We start from the raw sequence: 16,967 nt of genomic DNA, 5'->3' as shown, positions 1-16,967 counted from the left end.
TGTTATCCAATGAGGAGAGAGAACGGCATGAAGGGCTGTGTGTGCAGCCAAGGGATGCGCGTGAATGTGGTGACGTAGCACGAGGACCAATTGATGCCTGACAAGGGCGGGGGCTGCTAACTCATGGTGCGTTCAAAGAAACTCGTACTTTGTGTTTTTCCTTCCTGTGAAGTCATACCAGTTCGATCTGGTACGAGTTCACGGGTCGGAAGTTACGAGTGGCCGTTATAGGGAACTTTCACAGACAACAGGATGGTAAAAACACGAGCTACGGGTTACCTGGAACGCTACCAAGTCGTAGTTGTGACTTGAAGCTGTAACTTACGGTTTCAAAAGCCTGCCTTGAACGCAGCATTAGCCGAAACGGCCGTGAAGCTGATATCTGCTTTAACTGTTTTCTATATCTTCTTACTAATGAAGTGGGGAAGACTCTTTTTTAAAATCACATATAGATGTTATGCTTTGAATCATTATCCTCCTTAGTTAAAGCAGATATCAGCTTCACGGCCGTTTCGGCTAATGCTGCGTTCAAGGCAGGCTTTTGAAACCGTAAGTTACAGCTTCAAGTCACAACTACGACTTGGTAGCGTTCCAGGTAACCCGTAGCTCGTGTTTTTACCATCCTGTTGTCTGTGAAAGTTCCCTATAACGGCCACTCGTAACTTCCGACCCGTGAACTCGTACCAGATCGAACTGGTATGACTTCACAGGAAGGAAAAACACAAAGTACGAGTTTCTTTGAACGCACCATGAGTTAGCAGCCCCCGCCCTTGTCAGGCATCAATTGGTCCTCGTGCTACGTCACCACATTCACGCGCATCCCTTGGCTGCACACACAGCCCTTCATGCCGTTCTCTCTCCTCATTGGATAACACTTGTATCCCACAAGGAAAATTTTCTCCTCGGGTTACAGCAGAGCAGAGTGACGGAGAGACTCGTGTTTAGGCTGAAATACTTCATGTAAGTGATTGCTGACGGAAAATAGGACTATTTAGGACTTATATTAACAAAAACATTCCACTGATATCTGCTTTAAAAAAAAAAAAAAAAGAGAGAGAAAAAGACATGATACAATAGTTCCCTGTGTGAAAATTACCCAGAAACCTAGCAAAATGTCATATTTATTTGTAATTCCAAATGTAGCCATTCTGAAGCTTAGTGATAATGATACATAAAGTTTATAATATAATATGAAGATGTGAAGATGTTTGACATTGTGGTAAAATCAACTTTTTTGGCCCACAGGGCGTCGGGTGCGTCCGGTGTTTGTCGGTTCTTTCCGTACAGCTGCAGAGTTGACGTCACATTCAGTTGAAAAAAAAAAAAGTCAGCCATCCCTGAAAGCGACCCCTCATCCTTCGTCGTCGATCCGCCTGGATAACCACCACTCGTCTAAGCTCTTTTGAAAACACACCAAGGTACGCTACGTATTAAGAAATACTATATTTGTGTTGTTGAGTTGCTCATTTTAATAGAGATAAGCTGCACAGTGTAGACAGACGGTGTTTTTCAAGCTGCCCGGTTGAATTCGGTCAGTTGCAGCCCCTGCTAGCTTATCGTTAGCTAAGCGCAGCCCCTCCTATTGTTGAACCATATTTACAGTATCGAAGCTAACATAACTTGCACCTAACAGCAGACACAACTAAACAGTTTCCCTCTGAAGCGTTTGTGGGTTTGATACAATCTAAATGCTAACATTAGCCATCCTGCCCGACGACATAGGCTTGCATCGACACCCATTGATCTGCGATGCATTCAAACACTGTGGTTTATTTAAACAACCATACGTCGACAAAAAACACAGCCAACTGTCATAGCTACACAACGTATAGCTGAAGTTATAATAATATTCGTATTATATGGAATATATAGGTATGCATTATCGCTCGCACGGTAGCGGGCTGCTCTGAACTGCTGTGTGCTAGCGTCAGTTAGTTTGTTCAAATATGCAGTCACGTTAATTAACGTGAGTATTTTCACCTGCTTCTCGACACAGCCCTTCTTTCAATGTTTGTACACGGCGTGTTTAGTTCAGTGAAACTATTGTCAATACGACTAAAACGAAAAACTAACAAGGTTAAAGCAGATAGCTGAGTTAGCTTGTCGGCCATTGCCGACAGGGAGCCGCCCAGTGCTGGAGAATACCTTTGGACATATGGCCCCAGCTGTTCGTCCTCCTATGTCCCTGCTTGTAATGAAAACGAGGACAGTGTTACCGTTAATAATTCACACCAGCACTTTGGTGGACGGATGCTCTCAAATACACAATCAATCAGTCAAATTGTTGTCATTATTTACACGGTTTTTAAGGAGTGGTTCAAGCTCACGAAGAGACCCTGTGGTGTTTTCAACACAGCCTGATGCTGTATCTGTCCAGTTTATATGAAGAAGATAGTGTAGTTTGCATAGAAACGGTTGGGAATAGTTAAAGCAGACTTGTGATAATGAGAAGGTGCTGTCTCACACCTCTGCTACTTGACTGTCCCAGCAAATGAATTTGACAGGGTGGTGCCAAGTGCTTCACATACCAACTGCCCCCCTCCCCACTTTGAGGAGGAATTCAGATAGAAGGCCTAAAGATAGTGGTTAAACACCATGGCAATGAAAGGCTACCACAGTAACTCTTATGAATCATTATTAACCATAGAAACAGTGTGGGATTGAGTCTGTTATATGACGAGTGTTATTTAACTGAAATGTCCAGTGGTCTTTTCAAAAGTCAATCACAGTTAGTCATGTGTGATTATGCAGTTTCTTTTGGAAAAAAACAAAGAATAAACTGTAGGTGTGATTGTGGGTGATTTTAGGTTAAGGTAGATTTATCCATCCATCAGCACCTGGTTGTTGCAGAGATGCATTTTATTTAACCATTAATCCCAATGATATAATCACTGATCAAATTATATTAACCCCAAATTCAGGAAGCCCCAATGAGGAATAGAAATATGTATCCAGATGTAAAGTATTTATCATTTTCTGAGGTCTGCGATGTTAGATGTTGTATGTTTTGCTGCCATTTAGGCTTGAAATATCAGAAATACTTAATGTGAAACGACAAACATACAGCGTGCAATGCATCACCATATTGTTTGGCAGGAGTCTGTGAGAACTCATGGATGACAAAGGCTTTTTGTGCAGCCATTAGGGCCTCAAGTAGGAGAACTGCTGGTAGTTCTTTCCTGCCTATGCTGCCAACATTTGCTGGTAATGTGAACAGCATCAGATGGAGTCTGAACTGATGCAGCATGGAGGCAAAATAGGATGGCTGCATCGCCGGAAATACTTCTCAGATATTCCCAGAAGACTTTAGTCTCCCTCTACCACAACTCAGTTTAATCATATGAGTCACCAGTTGATATGTTACTCCATTATTAGGGTGTATAGCTTGACTAGTGTGCATCAGTTAGCTGAGATTCCAGATGTAAACATCTGTCACAACAACTAGTCACATCCTTAATCAACGTATTTGTTTTGTGCTGAGTAATACTGATTTATACATTTACACAGTATCCAGCTTTTTGCCATTCCTCTTCGCTCCCCACAAATGCAACCTAGAGATTATCTTTATCCATTGTGTGACCATGACCCAAATAGAAAATAGGCCTCCTTGTCTCCTGGCAGTCAGATTTGGTGTGAGGCCTGGAGATACGGCACATCCTACTAATGCATTGTCATTTTCATGCTGGCATGAACTAATTTCTACACACGGAGCCCATGTGTTTAGTCCTCCTGTGTCTTAATTGCATTGACTGTTGAAACCTCATCTTGATGAACTGCATCTGAAAGCATCCTGTTATTCCTACTGTTCACTGCGATCAATGATATGCCCTCCCCGTAGCCAGCCCACACAGACACACAGCATCATGTCGACCTTTACTAAACCCAAGCTCAAGGTAACCACCACATTTGTGTCACTCTCGCGTGCCTCTGTTGTGTTTGCGTGTGCCTTTTGTGTGTTTGTTTGTGCAGGACGGAAGATTCGAGAGAAGTGTAGGCCGGTGGTGGTGGTGGCGTTGTTTTGCTGAGTAAAGGGATGGGAGAGAGCTGGAGGGAGGGGCGGGTGGTGCGGAGCACAGACCGCATGGGCTGGGCTACATCTTGGCTTGCTCTTTTGTACAGCGTAGTCACTGCAGGTGCACTGCGTCTGTCTGTGCTGCTGTAGATGAGACTTTGCCTCCTCAATCACAGTCAGATTGTGGAGGACTGTACCACAGACGTACACACTGCTGCAGACTGTGACTCGGGCCATAGATGTAGCCCTCTGATCATCTGTAACACCAGAGAACCTGAGGCTCCGGCTCAGAGACATCCCATGTGTGTGGTTTGGATTTACACTATTTTTCTTCCTCAGACTGTCAGCTCAGATCTGTTCGTATAAAGCTGTAATGTTTCATTTAAGTTGAATGTCACAGGGATTTGGTAAGTGGCTGCTGATCTGAACTGTGCATGCGTTTGTCTGTCATGTTGATATCCTGCTAGGAGTTTCACACTCCAAGTATGCAGTTGAATTTTACTGCATGCTTTTTATTGGTGTGATGGTGTTTGCATGAAGATGAAGTGTGCTCTTATCTTAAAATGAAGTGGACTCAGGATTCTGAGCTAAATATCTGCAGAAAACATTGAATTTAGTTCTGACACTACTTGTTGTTTGCTAGTTATGAGCCTGACTGGAGCAGTGACAGAGGTCCTGTTGAAAAGATGCTTCCTTCCTGCCCTTGTGTTGCTTTTTTCCCTGTAGATTGTAAATGTGAATGTAAATTCATAAATTGTCTGGTATGGATTTTAAATTGGTTAACACCTGCCGTGTTTAGCTAAAAGCTACTGCTGCACAAGGATTGCTGAGTAACTATTGAGGACTGCTGAGAATAATTCCAGATCATTCTATCAGTAATTATTGTGAACATGTACATATATCGGCTCCTTGTGACTGGAGAAGAATTCCTGCAATGCACATTCCAGTTTCAGGAAAAGGAAGAGTAGTTGTTGTTATGTCGTCATCCTCATCCTCTCTCCTCCGTCAGGGGAAAAAGGCTCGCCTAGTCTCATGAGACTCACCCATTTCCTGCTCATTCCGTCAGCCCCCATCCCTCCAACATGGTGTCAGTGTGACCCCTGTTCACAACAGATGGTTTGCCTTAGTAGCAGGGAGTTACCAAATGAATGACTTCATCCGACTCCCCTCTGCAACTTTGATGGTAGCAGAGAACTCGGGGAAGGTCAGTGAAGTCTGCCGTTTTCCTCCGAGGCAGAGTCTTATACGAGGGTGTAGCCTTCCTTCATGCTAACAGCATCACCCTCAGGTCGTTTACACATTCTCTATAGTCAATACGCTTTTATTTATTTAAGGAAGTTCTGTGTTTTAACAGGCTTTGGGCTCATCTTGTTGGAGTCCAGCCTTGTTGATAACTTGTGTGTTCATCCGTTTGTTGGTCTGCAGAGTTTGATCCTGTGAATCAGATGAACCTCCTCTGACCTGTCTGATCTGCTCTCAGCTGTTGTCAGTGTTTTGGGTCAGGGGCAGTTTGTTGTTGGTGTACCAGGCTTGTGATGGGTTATGTAATTGTTTCCAACTGGAATGATGCATGAACCTTGTGAGGCTGTCAAATGGATATAATCCCTTTTTAATGAGGAGATTAGAATCATTTTAATGGAGAGAATCAATAACTTTTGCTCTGTGTTCATCTGGGCACTCAGGTCGTATGTCTCCTCTCAGGTCTTAGATGCATCCTGGGACATACAGTGTTTCTAAAAATATACACTGGTCTGTTTTGTATTTGTTTGATAGATGATCACTTTTAAAATTCAATTCCCAGTATTGATAGTGAGTGCATTCTTAAATATAGTCTATTTTATTTATATCTTTTTATTTTTTATCAGTGTAGCATGTGCATACCTGATACCCAAATGATTCATCCTCTTTATAACTGATGCTGGTGTTGTTAGGGATATTTTGACAGTCATGTGAAGGGTCATGTTTAACCTTGGTGGTGCATGTGCATTAAAACACCACTTTGAATCAGTCAGGTTTCGCCACAACGACACTGCACTTTGTCGTTTCGAAATCCGTTGTGCAGAGTGGTGTAATTGCCACTCTGTGACATTGCAGCAGCAGTAACAGCTTATGAGGGAAGCACTGGCTTTTGTTAAACTGCTGCGACACATCTGAGTGTTGTCTCACTGAACACCATTTAGGATCCTCATGGCACTGCAGATGTTGTGATAAATGGCATGACTCACTTCTCTAACAAATTCCACCTCTCATCAGCAGATGCTGTTTAAAACTGGCACATCTCCTCATCAGCAGCTTCTTGTCGCAGGAACAGCTTTTATTATTGGTTTCTTTAGCTCCTCCTCGTGTTGTTGCTTCATGTCCTGTTCCAGCTCTGGCAGTAGCAACATCTCTCTGTGAGGAATACAATATTTCATCATTAATTAAAAGAGATTCTGCATCATTTTCCAAAGAGAAGGTGTTGATAGCGATTGCCTTTTTGCCTTGTATGTAAGTAGATAGTTGGACTTTGGAAGCTTGATGATGAACGTAATGGTTATGACCAGCTATCCAAATACCAGAGGCTATAGCAGTATTGCTGGCTGATAGCAGAGTGTGTGGGTGTCGGAGCCCCACAGAGGCAGCTGAGAGGTGAAGAGAGGGAAGCTCTTATCTACTGATACAAGGAGGGAGGATGTGCTATCAGCAGTGGCAGTGCAGTATTTCAGGGCGTCACAGAGCTGTTAGCAGTGCTGCACAGACACTAATGTAGTCTTCTTTTCTCATATTCAATTAAAGCCTGATCGATTCAGTCGTAATTACAATTAGACTTTATATTGTGAAAAATGTTTCTTTGTCCCTTTTACTCATCAGCTCATTAAGTAACTGGTTCTGTTGAAAGACGTATATCTTTACATGACATTGAAAGACGTCACATGGTAGTGGAAACAAAAGTGCTGCGTCACCATAAGCTTGAAATTGGCGCCGGTCGGCATCAGGTGACTTGGATCATGCAGTGTGAAAGGCAGTATATTTACCTATGTTTATGCTACTTGTGTGTGCACAGGTTGTGATTTAAACAAAGCTTTACAGGCAGAGTCAGAACAGCAGGTGCACATTTACAGTTTATATTAACTGAGACATGTAGCTGACCATGCACAGTAAGTCCATGCAGTGTGCAAGTTTTGCCATATAATTACAGGAGACGTTTTATTTGTCACATGTCGGGTACAATGTACAATAGGTGACGCAAGGAAATGAGGTTGGGCACAGCAACAGGGCAGACGAAAACTGCAAACGCAAAAAAAACAAAAAACAAAAAACAAATCGATATGGTGAGCCTATCAGAAACTGTTGTAAAGTCATTTGGAAGCACACTTCTGTCTAAACTGCATTTGTCTGGTAAATCAATCATGTTTTTTGTCTTAGAGGGGCAATCGAATGCACCTAAATGGTAAAAACAGATTTAAGAATTTTTTCTCACTTTGACCTTGATAAGCGACATGACAGCAACTTTAACCCTCCTTTGTGATGTCAGAGAATATTTGCTACTGATGCTAATAGATTTACTTCACTAGTATCACTAGTGTGATATGGTGACATGGTAGGCTGAACACGTGGCACCAAAACAGCCTAACGAATGTTGACCAAGCTACAGCCAGATTTCATATTAACTTGCATGTGTGTAGCGGTTCAGAGACCTGCAATAGAGCCAGTTATGATCAGTATGGACTATGGATCAGCTGATCTCACTCTTAGATGATTGGTAATTGAACGTGATCAAAGCATCCCTACCTTATTTCAAACAACAGTCACTTATTTGGAATGAAAATTACCAGGACATCCAGAAAGAAGACAGAAAATGTCTATATGTGGTGAAATTACATCGCTGTTCATTGTTGACTATGAAAGTAGTTGATCTGGGTTGACGATTAACTTCTTTTACTTTGTTGGGAGAGTTTGCCCTTCAGTTTGGCATGATGTCACATGACCACAGCGCACACACATAGACAGCGCTGTGCTGTGCAGGTGACAGGTGTGACATAGACACCAGGACATTCATTTGGTCCAATGATTTCAGGCTGTTTTGTTACTTCATGGACATTTTTAGAGCATGTTGATGTTAATCGTAGTTCTGTACCATTTCATGTCTAAACTCTAGTTTAGTCTAGTAATCGTAATGATGTGTCGCCCTGCAGTGTTGAAGTTTGTGGGAGTGTTGGTCTCATTTGTGTGTCCTGTTTCTGACATCCCAGTGCAGAATGAGGTTGAGATCTGTTAAATCCCTGAGATGATTTAAGCTCTCTGTGAAGTGGGACAGGCTTTTAGATGGGGGAGGGGAGCTGACTGGCACTGATTCCCACAGAATTAGATTCTATTTGTGGCCGGAGCTGATACACAGGGGGAGGTGGGTTTATTGCATATTGTGATTGGCAAGTGAGCCCGGTCCCAGGACATGCATGTGGTGCTGTCCAAATGAAAATTACACAGACGACCAGACTGGGACAGTAATTACATAATGGATTTTTTTTTTTTTCTCCATCCAGACCAGTGTGTTAGCTCTTTTTCAGAAATAAGATGTTCATATTGACACACCTTAAAACATATATCTAGTATCACATGACCATTCACAAACATACACTAGGCATGGGTGGTGTGATGTAAACAGGAAGTAGATTGTGGACTCTACATTGCATAGTTGCCAAAAATGTGAGTTTTAAAACTCAAACATGTCGTTATTGATTTAGCCTCTTATCACTACATACAGCTCTATAATGAAAGATTTAAAGAAAGTTAAAAAAAACGAATACCGTAATAAAATGAATATGTAGTGTCTAATGTTGATACAGTGGCGCGCTGCCACAATGTCTGGGAACCACTTAGCTTCCTGGATTGACACTTTTTGCCAGGCAGTGCACTGATGGCTGTAATCAGCTTACAGTATACACACACTGATGTGTTGTGTATATGTTCAGGCTCACTGGGATGCTGCCTCGTCTGGAGAGGTAATGGCACCCCTTGGGACCAAAGTATGTCGGTGCTGGCCCTGGATAAAAAGCCCACTTCAGCTGCCGTGCTGACTCCACTAATCCTCCCATTCAGCCTCACATCCACCCATCGCTTTTTGTATCACTGTCTGCAACATCAACAAAACCTCTTTGATCTACAGTTAGGTCTGACAGACTCCACACACCCCGGTCCACCCTGCACTCAGTCAGGCTGTCAGCTATTGTACTTAGGCTCTGGTTGACCTTGGTCGGGTTAGACAGATCAATATCTCTCTTTCTCTCTTTTTCCTCCTGCTCCTCCTCTTTGTCTCTGTCTGTTGATGGGCGGAGTCTGACACATAAACAAAGAATATGTGCTTATTACTCATTTGTTCAGTGCTTTGAAATTCTCCCTCCTTGATGTGGCACACTAGATAACCACAGGAGACAGGTTGATTTGTTGGGATATAAGTTGTGTTTTTAATTCAATTGAATAAAGTCTTAATATAAGTAATTGGTTCACAGGTAATTGTTTTTATTTAGATTTTCTGACTGGGTTTCATTTCTGCTATTCAGCCTGAGCTGCCCACGCCCTCTTGGTTTCCTGGTTGCTAGAAGTACAAGCTGCTGTGGATGATCTGATGTTGTTTTTTCATGGTTCAGTGGGGTTCGGCAGCTCAACCTAGCGAGCTGTAACCCACAGTGTGAGGCCGCCCCGGCCGCGGAGCCAGAGGAACACTGGACAGAGAAGCTGACCGCAGCGATCCCATTGTGCAGCGAAGCCTGGTTACTGTTTCGCATGTGTGTGGAATTTCCGCCCCCACCCCCCTTTGGCATTCTACTATTTCAGCTGCCGGCCCCTCCGCTGCACAGCCTGGGACAGGATGGGGTGGGGGGGGCGTGTGTGTGCGTTTTCAAGCAAACAGCCTTGTTTGTTATAGCTGGGCTCATTGATCCAAGTTTGTGTCAAGATAAAAGTTCAGAGGAAGAGGTTCAAGATCCTGCAGACCAAAATGTTCTCTCATTTGTTCTTAGAGCCTTTATACTAATGATACAGGATGAAAGTCAGAGAGACTGAATGTTAAACCATCAGTGCCATCATGTTGGATGAAAGAAATTTCAAATTAAAAAAGGCATAAATTATTAATGAAATGGTTTATGACTGATAATTATGTGATATGTGGGAGAAGGACTCATCTTTAAGATTAGCCAACATTACCAGTCTGTTTGGATATCATGACTTATACAGAAATATCCTACTGTATAGGCTGCCTTTTCTGAGTCTTCCCTTTCTTCAGTCATTGTCATCCAACTGTCAGTGTCTGTGTAGTCTGGCCTGACGGAAGTGCGTTGCTGCGATTAGCCTCTGATTGGTCGGAACGAGCCACCCGGCGGAAGTCCCGCCTCCGTGCTGCAGCTTTCACAGTCCGCCGGGTAAAGGGAAACATCAACAAACAACAACAGGAACCGAACCATGGATCCGTGTCATGAACCGAACAGAAGAATACATATCTGTCAGCGGTTGCCAACCGCCGTTAAACCGAACAAAATAATAAATATCCGTCAACGGATGCCGACCGTCGTTACACCGCGGACCGAAATCCAGTTTCCAACCGGCAATATTTTGCAAGCGTGCCGTTGCTACGGCGTTGCTACGGCGCCGACCACAACGATTGTGACTGGTTGAAAGAATTCCAAACGGCCGGAGCGTTTTTTTCTCTGATCGCAGAATCATAGGCGGACCAGCCAGACTCTCCTTCTTTTCTGGAGGAGGGTCTGGCAGGCGAGACTAGTGTCTGTGTCACCTGAACAGGTAAAATGTCTAAGTTGAACGCAATGAATTCGAATCAAGATTTATTTTGGGAACTGATCAAGTATTGATGTAGTTTAAACTGGACTAAACTAAAGAGTGTAACCTTTTTTCTTGTTTTCTTTTTGTAGAAGATGGACACCGCGGGGGGCAAAGTGCTGGAGACAGCCGAAGACATCCAGGAGCGCCGGGGGCAGGTGCTGGACCGGTACCGGCGCTTCAAAGAGCTGTCGATTATGCGCAGGCAGAAGCTGGAGGACTCTTACCGCTTCCAGTTCTTCCGCCGTGACGCCGATGAGTTGGAAAAGTGGATCCAGGAGAAGCTGCAGATTGCCTCCGATGAGAACTACAAGGACCCCTCCAACCTGCAGGTCTGTTAGCCTGGTTCTTAATGTCTCACTGTATGTTTGAAGCAGCAGCCTTCATAGGCCCTTGTAGTGGATCTGAATGGATGCTGGTGTTTTTGAACCCATGAAGATCTCTGAATCTAACCATAAAGACTGTCTTGACAACAGTACTGTTCCAAAAATCACAGATCCCAATGTAGAATCAGATAACCTCTTATTGTTCTATATTTTGACAGTGTTATTCTCTAAATTATCTGTGTTGTTATGCTAATTATTTCATCCCACATGTGGTCTTGTTTACAGGGTAAGCTGCAGAAACACCAGGCCTTCGAAGCTGAGGTTCAGGCCAACGCCGGGGCCATTATCAAACTGGATGACACCGGAAACCTCATGATCACCGAGGGCCACTTCGCCTCTGAAACCATCCGAGTAAGCACACACTGACAAAGATACAATCCTTCATGGTGTCGTCATACAATAATTAGTGGGTTCATGGTGACACACTGTGTGACTGAGGAGCAAACAGAATCTCAGAGGCTCACTAAGTTTGACTTCTCGGATACTCTGCCTCCCGTTAACCCCTTGCGTCTGATCCAGTCCTACACGCCTTACCGGACACAACAGAGACCCATACTTACAAGTGTCAATATGGGTGAATATATACAAGTAGGTGTTGAAGTGCTGTGTGACTTCTGAGTGCTGCTCTTCACAATCGGCTTTTCCTTCTCGTCGTTCTCTAGTGAGGGAATGAACTGACTTGTGTCTTGTGTATTGATATGGGTCAGTTCACAAAGGAACGGTGCTTGTGGAAATCTTTCTGTTTCCAGGTGTTTTCTTTAAACAGACACTGAAGTGTAATAGATGCCTTCAAAAGTCTTTGATCCACTATTTTAGATACAGATTCCCAGAAGATTTCTAATTGAGATCAAAGAAAGAACTAGTATTGCCTGGACTTCTGTTTGGAGTGTTTTGTACCTTCATTTACAGTGGAAACATTGTCATGCAGATTACAAACTTATTGATATTTGTATATTAATAACATGAATATAAAGTCAGTGTGAATGGGCTACTTGATTACTTGTATTCTCTTCTTCTTGGAGCTTTTAATAAAGGAAACATTTTTCCCCCTCTCCCATGTGCTCTAGACTCGTCTGGAGGAGCTGCATCGTCTGTGGGAACTTCTGCTGCTGAGGACCAAGGAGAAGGGCATGCGCCTACTGCAGGCCCAGAAGCTGGTCCAGTACCTGCGTGAGTGCGAAGATGCCCTGGACTGGATCAGCGACAAGGTCAGATTCACAGCTTTAAAACCTCCCTGAGGCTGTTGGTACCAGTTTCTTTGAATGAGGAATGAACAGAGAAAGATTTATCTGTAACTGCAACAAAAAACTAAACAATGAAATGCCACAGAAATAATGAGCTAAATAACAAAGCAAATGCAACAGGAAAAGGAAAAGCAGGATGGATATAAAATCCTAATTCAAATTGTGAATCAATATATTTCTCTATTTTTAAACTACAATTTCAAATTTCTTAAAAAGATGAAACTGCATACATGAAGAGTTTATCTTTAGTGTTTTACCTTGATGTTGTTGTTCCTGTAGGAAGCCATGGCCACCTCAGAGGAGCTGGGCCAGGACCTGGAGCACGTGGAGCTGCTGCAGAAGAAGTTTGAGGAGTTCCAGACAGACCTGGCGGCCCACGAGGAGCGCGTGAACGAAGTGAACCAGCTGGCAGCCAAACTGATCCAGGAGACCCATCCCGAGCAAGAGCTCATCGTCCGCAAACAGGACGAGGTCAACGCGGCCTGGCAGCGCCTGAAGGGTCTGGCCCAGCAGAGGCAGACCAAGCTGTTTGGGGCTGCGGAGGTGCAGCGCTTCAACAGGTAAACATCACACACACACACGTGGTCTTGGACACTGTGTGTGCTTGGGAATCGTGTCATGTTGTTACTGAGCCTGACTGATGGTGGTAACTGGCTGTGTGTTTTCACTCTGACAACAGGGATGTGGACGAAACCATCAGCTGGATCAAGGAGAAGGAGCAGCTCATGGCCTCTGATGATTTTGGCCGTGACCTGGCCAGTGTGCAGGCTCTGCTGCGCAAACACGAGGGTCTGGAGAGAGACCTGGCTGCTCTGGAGGACAAGGTAGGACACATGCTGCCCTGTTGAGCGTCAACACACAAAGAGAGCGGCATGCAGAATAGATAAAACTTTGCTCTAATTTCTCATTGTATCCTCCTTCATTTAGGTCAACACTCTGGGTGGTGATGCAGAGCGCCTGCAGCAGACACATCCTCAGAACGCCTCCCAGATTCACCTGAAGAAGGACGAGCTCATCACCAACTGGGAGCAGATTCGCACCCTGGCCGCTGAGCGCCACGCCCGCCTCAACGACTCCTACCGGTAAAACACCAGACGCTGCTCGGTGGTGAACAGTCAGTGAGGTGGCCGCTGAGCCACGTCACTGTTAACTGGACATTACATCAGACATGCACTTCATAGTGTTTTCATACAGTTGTTGTGGCACATTCGCTCAAGCAGCCAGTTTCAAACCTTTGAAGAAGTGATATGTAAGATGGCTGATGAAGCAGCACTGGAATGTTAAACTAGAATTTATATCAGACTGTAGCTAATATTTACCACATGAATGGTCACTGTTTGAGCTGCAAGTCCTTGCTGATTAATGAATGACTCAATCGACATAAGCGATAATCTAATATTTGTTATAAAGCAAAACATTTCCTAGTTCCGCCTTCGTCCTTTGTAAAAGCAAAATTATTGATCAGGAACAATCAACAGCTTAATTAATAATGAATATACTGTAAGTCTATTGGAGCCTGAGTTGCTCTTTAAGATGATACAGTTTGTCATACAGAGACAGTTAGCTTTATATAACCATAAACTGTCAGAAGAACTGCTTTTATCTGAAATTAGAAGTTGAACTCTCTGTAGTAAGAACTCCCAATAGATAATTTCATATGATGTTTTTGTCTTCAACAAACATTTTATGTTATGTTGACAGGAATATGTTGTTTCCGTCAGTTTGAGTATTAACTGTCTCCTTCTGTTGCTATGCCTGGAAATATGAAATCTGTATTCAGCAGCTCAGGCTGAGTGTGAGAGGAAACCCTGCTCACTCCTGCCCTCTTGTGTCTTCCAGCCTGCAGCGTTTCACCGCTGACTTCAGGGATCTGACCAGCTGGGTGACAGAAATGAAGGCCCTGATCAATGCTGACGAACTGGCCAATGATGTCGCCGGAGCTGAGGCTCTGCTGGACCGCCACCAGGAGCATAAAGTAAAATTTAACACAAAGTAAACAGAGCACTTACTTAGTAATGACAGAGCTTCAGTCTAAGTGTTTTTCCTCCATGTGTTTCAGGGAGAGATCGATGCTCATGAGGACAGTTTCAGAGCCACCGATGAAGCCGGCCAGGCCTTACTCAACACAGGACACTACGCCTCCGATGAGGTCAAGGAAAAGGTGGGACTATGGCAGCATCCATATTATACTTTTCTTTCCTCTGTGAGATGTTAATCTTCTACATCTACACCAGCATTGTGCACCATGTTTAATGTAATGTAATGTGATGTGTTGTGTTGTGTGTAGCTGGGCATCCTCACTGAGGAGAAGGAGTCTCTGCTGGAGCTGTGGGAGGTTCGCAGGCAGCAGTACGAGCAGTGCATGGACCTGCAGCTCTTCTACAGAGACACTGAGCAGGTGGACAACTGGATGAGCAAACAAGAGGTAACAAACCAGTTGACATTAGTCCTCTTCTTCAGGAAACAATCACCTTGGTGGGTGTGGTCTGGCAGATGGGATTTGCCACTTTTTAATGTATTCTCATTGTGTAGGCTTTCCTCCTGAATGAAGACCTTGGTGACTCCCTGGACAGCGTAGAGGCACTGCTGAAGAAACACGAGGACTTTGAGAAGTCACTCAGCGCCCAGGAAGAGAAGATCACTGTAAGTTGCTTCACCTTCAAGCAAGAATATTATTCCTGCAGCATGATGAAATGTGGAATCACAGTCAACATTTATCTCTGGACTCATACTATCATGAAACTTAACACACTCTTTATCCCTTTATCCTGTGTGTCTCCAGGCCCTGGATGAGTTTGCTACCAAGCTGATCCAGAACAACCACTATGCCAAGGAAGATGTGGCGACTCGCAGAGATGCTGTAAGTGTCACTGCTGGAAGCTGAGGCAGAAACTCTGTGTGTGACCTAAAACTAATCACCTTCTCTCACATTTCATATCTTCAGCTGCTCAGCCGCCGCAACGCCTTGCACGAGCGTGCTCAGTCTCGCCGCGCCGCCCTGGAGGACTCGTTCCACCTGCAGCAGTTCTTCAGGGATTCTGATGAGCTCAAGAGCTGGATCAACGAGAAGATGAAGACGGCCACCGATGAATCTTACAAGGTAGTTAATAAAATGCTTTCTGAAATGTATCTGTACATGCCACTGTTATGCCAGTTCTCTCCTCCAACCTTTTATGCCTCTGCTTTCTTTCCAGGACCCCTCCAACCTCCAGGGCAAGGTGCAGAAACACCAGGCTTTTGAGGCCGAGCTGTCGGCGAACCAGAGCCGCATCGATGCTCTGCAGAAGTCTGGCCAGGAGCTGCTGGATGGAAAACATTACGCCTCCACTGAGGTTGACGGCCGCATGGAGGAGGTCAGCTCCCAGTGGAAGAAACTGCTGGAGGCCACTGAGCTCAAAGGTACCAGCTATAGGAACGCGTGGGTTGAAGATACTATAGCTGCCACAGTATATGGATAGACCGGAGTTAACAACCTCATACATGATTGCAGTTCATAGATATAACATTTGTAAAGTTGAATATTGTGATCTTGTGCAATATGAGTAAAATGTGATGATTAAAATCTCAATCTGCTGTTTAGCAGCAGCAGCATCAGCATCATCGTACACATCATACATAGAGGATTGGATTCAGTCCGAGTGTTTTCTGCTTTTCATTTCAGGCATCAAGCTACGTGAGGCCAACCAGCAGCAGCAGTTCAACAGGAACGTGGAGGACATCGAGCTGTGGCTGTACGAGGTGGAGGGCCACCTGGCTTCAGACGACTACGGGAAAGACCTGACCAGCGTCCAGAACCTGCAGAAGAAACACGCACTCCTGGAGGCGGACGTGGCTGCTCACCAGGTACACAGCAACCGACATTCATCATGATGGAAAACCTGATACTGTCTGTGTGTCCTTTATTGTTTTAAATAATATATTATAAATGTCTCGTTTTTTTCTCTCTCCCAGGATCGTATTGATGGCATAACAATTCAGGCCCGCCAGTTCCAAGAAGCTGGACACTTTGATGCTGACAACATCTCCAAGAAGCAGGAGGCTTTAGTTGTTCGTTATGAAGCTCTGCGTGAGCCCATGGCCGCACGCAAGCAGAAGCTGTCTGACTCTCTCAGGCTCCAGCAGCTGTTCAGGGATGTGGAGGATGAAGAGACCTGGATCCGTGAGAAGGAGCCCATCGCTGCCTCAACTAACAGAGGTACAACTTAATGTTTGCATCTAGATCACTGTCATTTCCAGAACTGTGCTGCACATTGTCTCCGACAAAAGGAGTGGATTTGGACTATGCTTCAGTTCAGATGACTGATGCAGTTTTTTTTGTGTTTTCTTCAGGCAAAGACCTGATTGGAGTCCAGAACTTGCTGAAGAAGCATCAGGCCCTGCAGGCTGAGATCACTGGTCATGAACCTCGCATCAAGGCCGTCAGTCAGAAGGGAGAGGCCATGGTCGAAGAAGGTAATTCATCTAAATTCAAAGTCTTGCTTCTGGCCTTTTGAAAGGGAAATATTGTCCATC

At 44.4% G+C, this 16,967-nt stretch overlaps 1 protein-coding gene across 3 annotated transcripts in view; it reads left to right on the top strand.

Annotated features, from left to right (window-relative positions):
* Window positions 1-1,317: 1,317 nt before the first annotated feature.
* The window catches only part of sptan1 (spectrin alpha, non-erythrocytic 1), a 34,347-nt gene continuing 18,697 nt past the window's right edge, over window positions 1,318-16,967 (top strand). For all 3 annotated transcript variants that reach the window (XM_083983572.1, XM_083983571.1, XM_083983570.1), the window contains exons 1-17: window positions 1,318-1,418; window positions 10,918-11,157; window positions 11,437-11,562; window positions 12,279-12,419; window positions 12,735-13,015; window positions 13,135-13,279; window positions 13,383-13,537; window positions 14,295-14,430; window positions 14,515-14,616; window positions 14,743-14,880; window positions 14,988-15,098; window positions 15,238-15,315; window positions 15,400-15,555; window positions 15,650-15,854; window positions 16,117-16,298; window positions 16,407-16,650; window positions 16,785-16,907. In XM_083983572.1, coding sequence (XP_083839698.1) covers window positions 10,921-11,157; window positions 11,437-11,562; window positions 12,279-12,419; window positions 12,735-13,015; window positions 13,135-13,279; window positions 13,383-13,537; window positions 14,295-14,430; window positions 14,515-14,616; window positions 14,743-14,880; window positions 14,988-15,098; window positions 15,238-15,315; window positions 15,400-15,555; window positions 15,650-15,854; window positions 16,117-16,298; window positions 16,407-16,650; window positions 16,785-16,907 — 2,560 coding nt within the window. In that variant the 5' untranslated portion in view covers window positions 1,318-1,418; window positions 10,918-10,920. The remainder of the gene's footprint in view (window positions 1,419-10,917; window positions 11,158-11,436; window positions 11,563-12,278; window positions 12,420-12,734; window positions 13,016-13,134; window positions 13,280-13,382; window positions 13,538-14,294; window positions 14,431-14,514; window positions 14,617-14,742; window positions 14,881-14,987; window positions 15,099-15,237; window positions 15,316-15,399; window positions 15,556-15,649; window positions 15,855-16,116; window positions 16,299-16,406; window positions 16,651-16,784; window positions 16,908-16,967) is intronic.

Source organism: Trachurus trachurus, assembly GCF_905171665.1.
Source record: "Trachurus trachurus genome assembly, chromosome: 12".
NCBI classification, from domain to species: Eukaryota; Metazoa; Chordata; class Actinopteri; order Carangiformes; family Carangidae; genus Trachurus; species Trachurus trachurus.
Note: the sequence above shows the minus strand (reverse complement) of the source record. Positions and strands in the feature narration are given on the sequence as shown.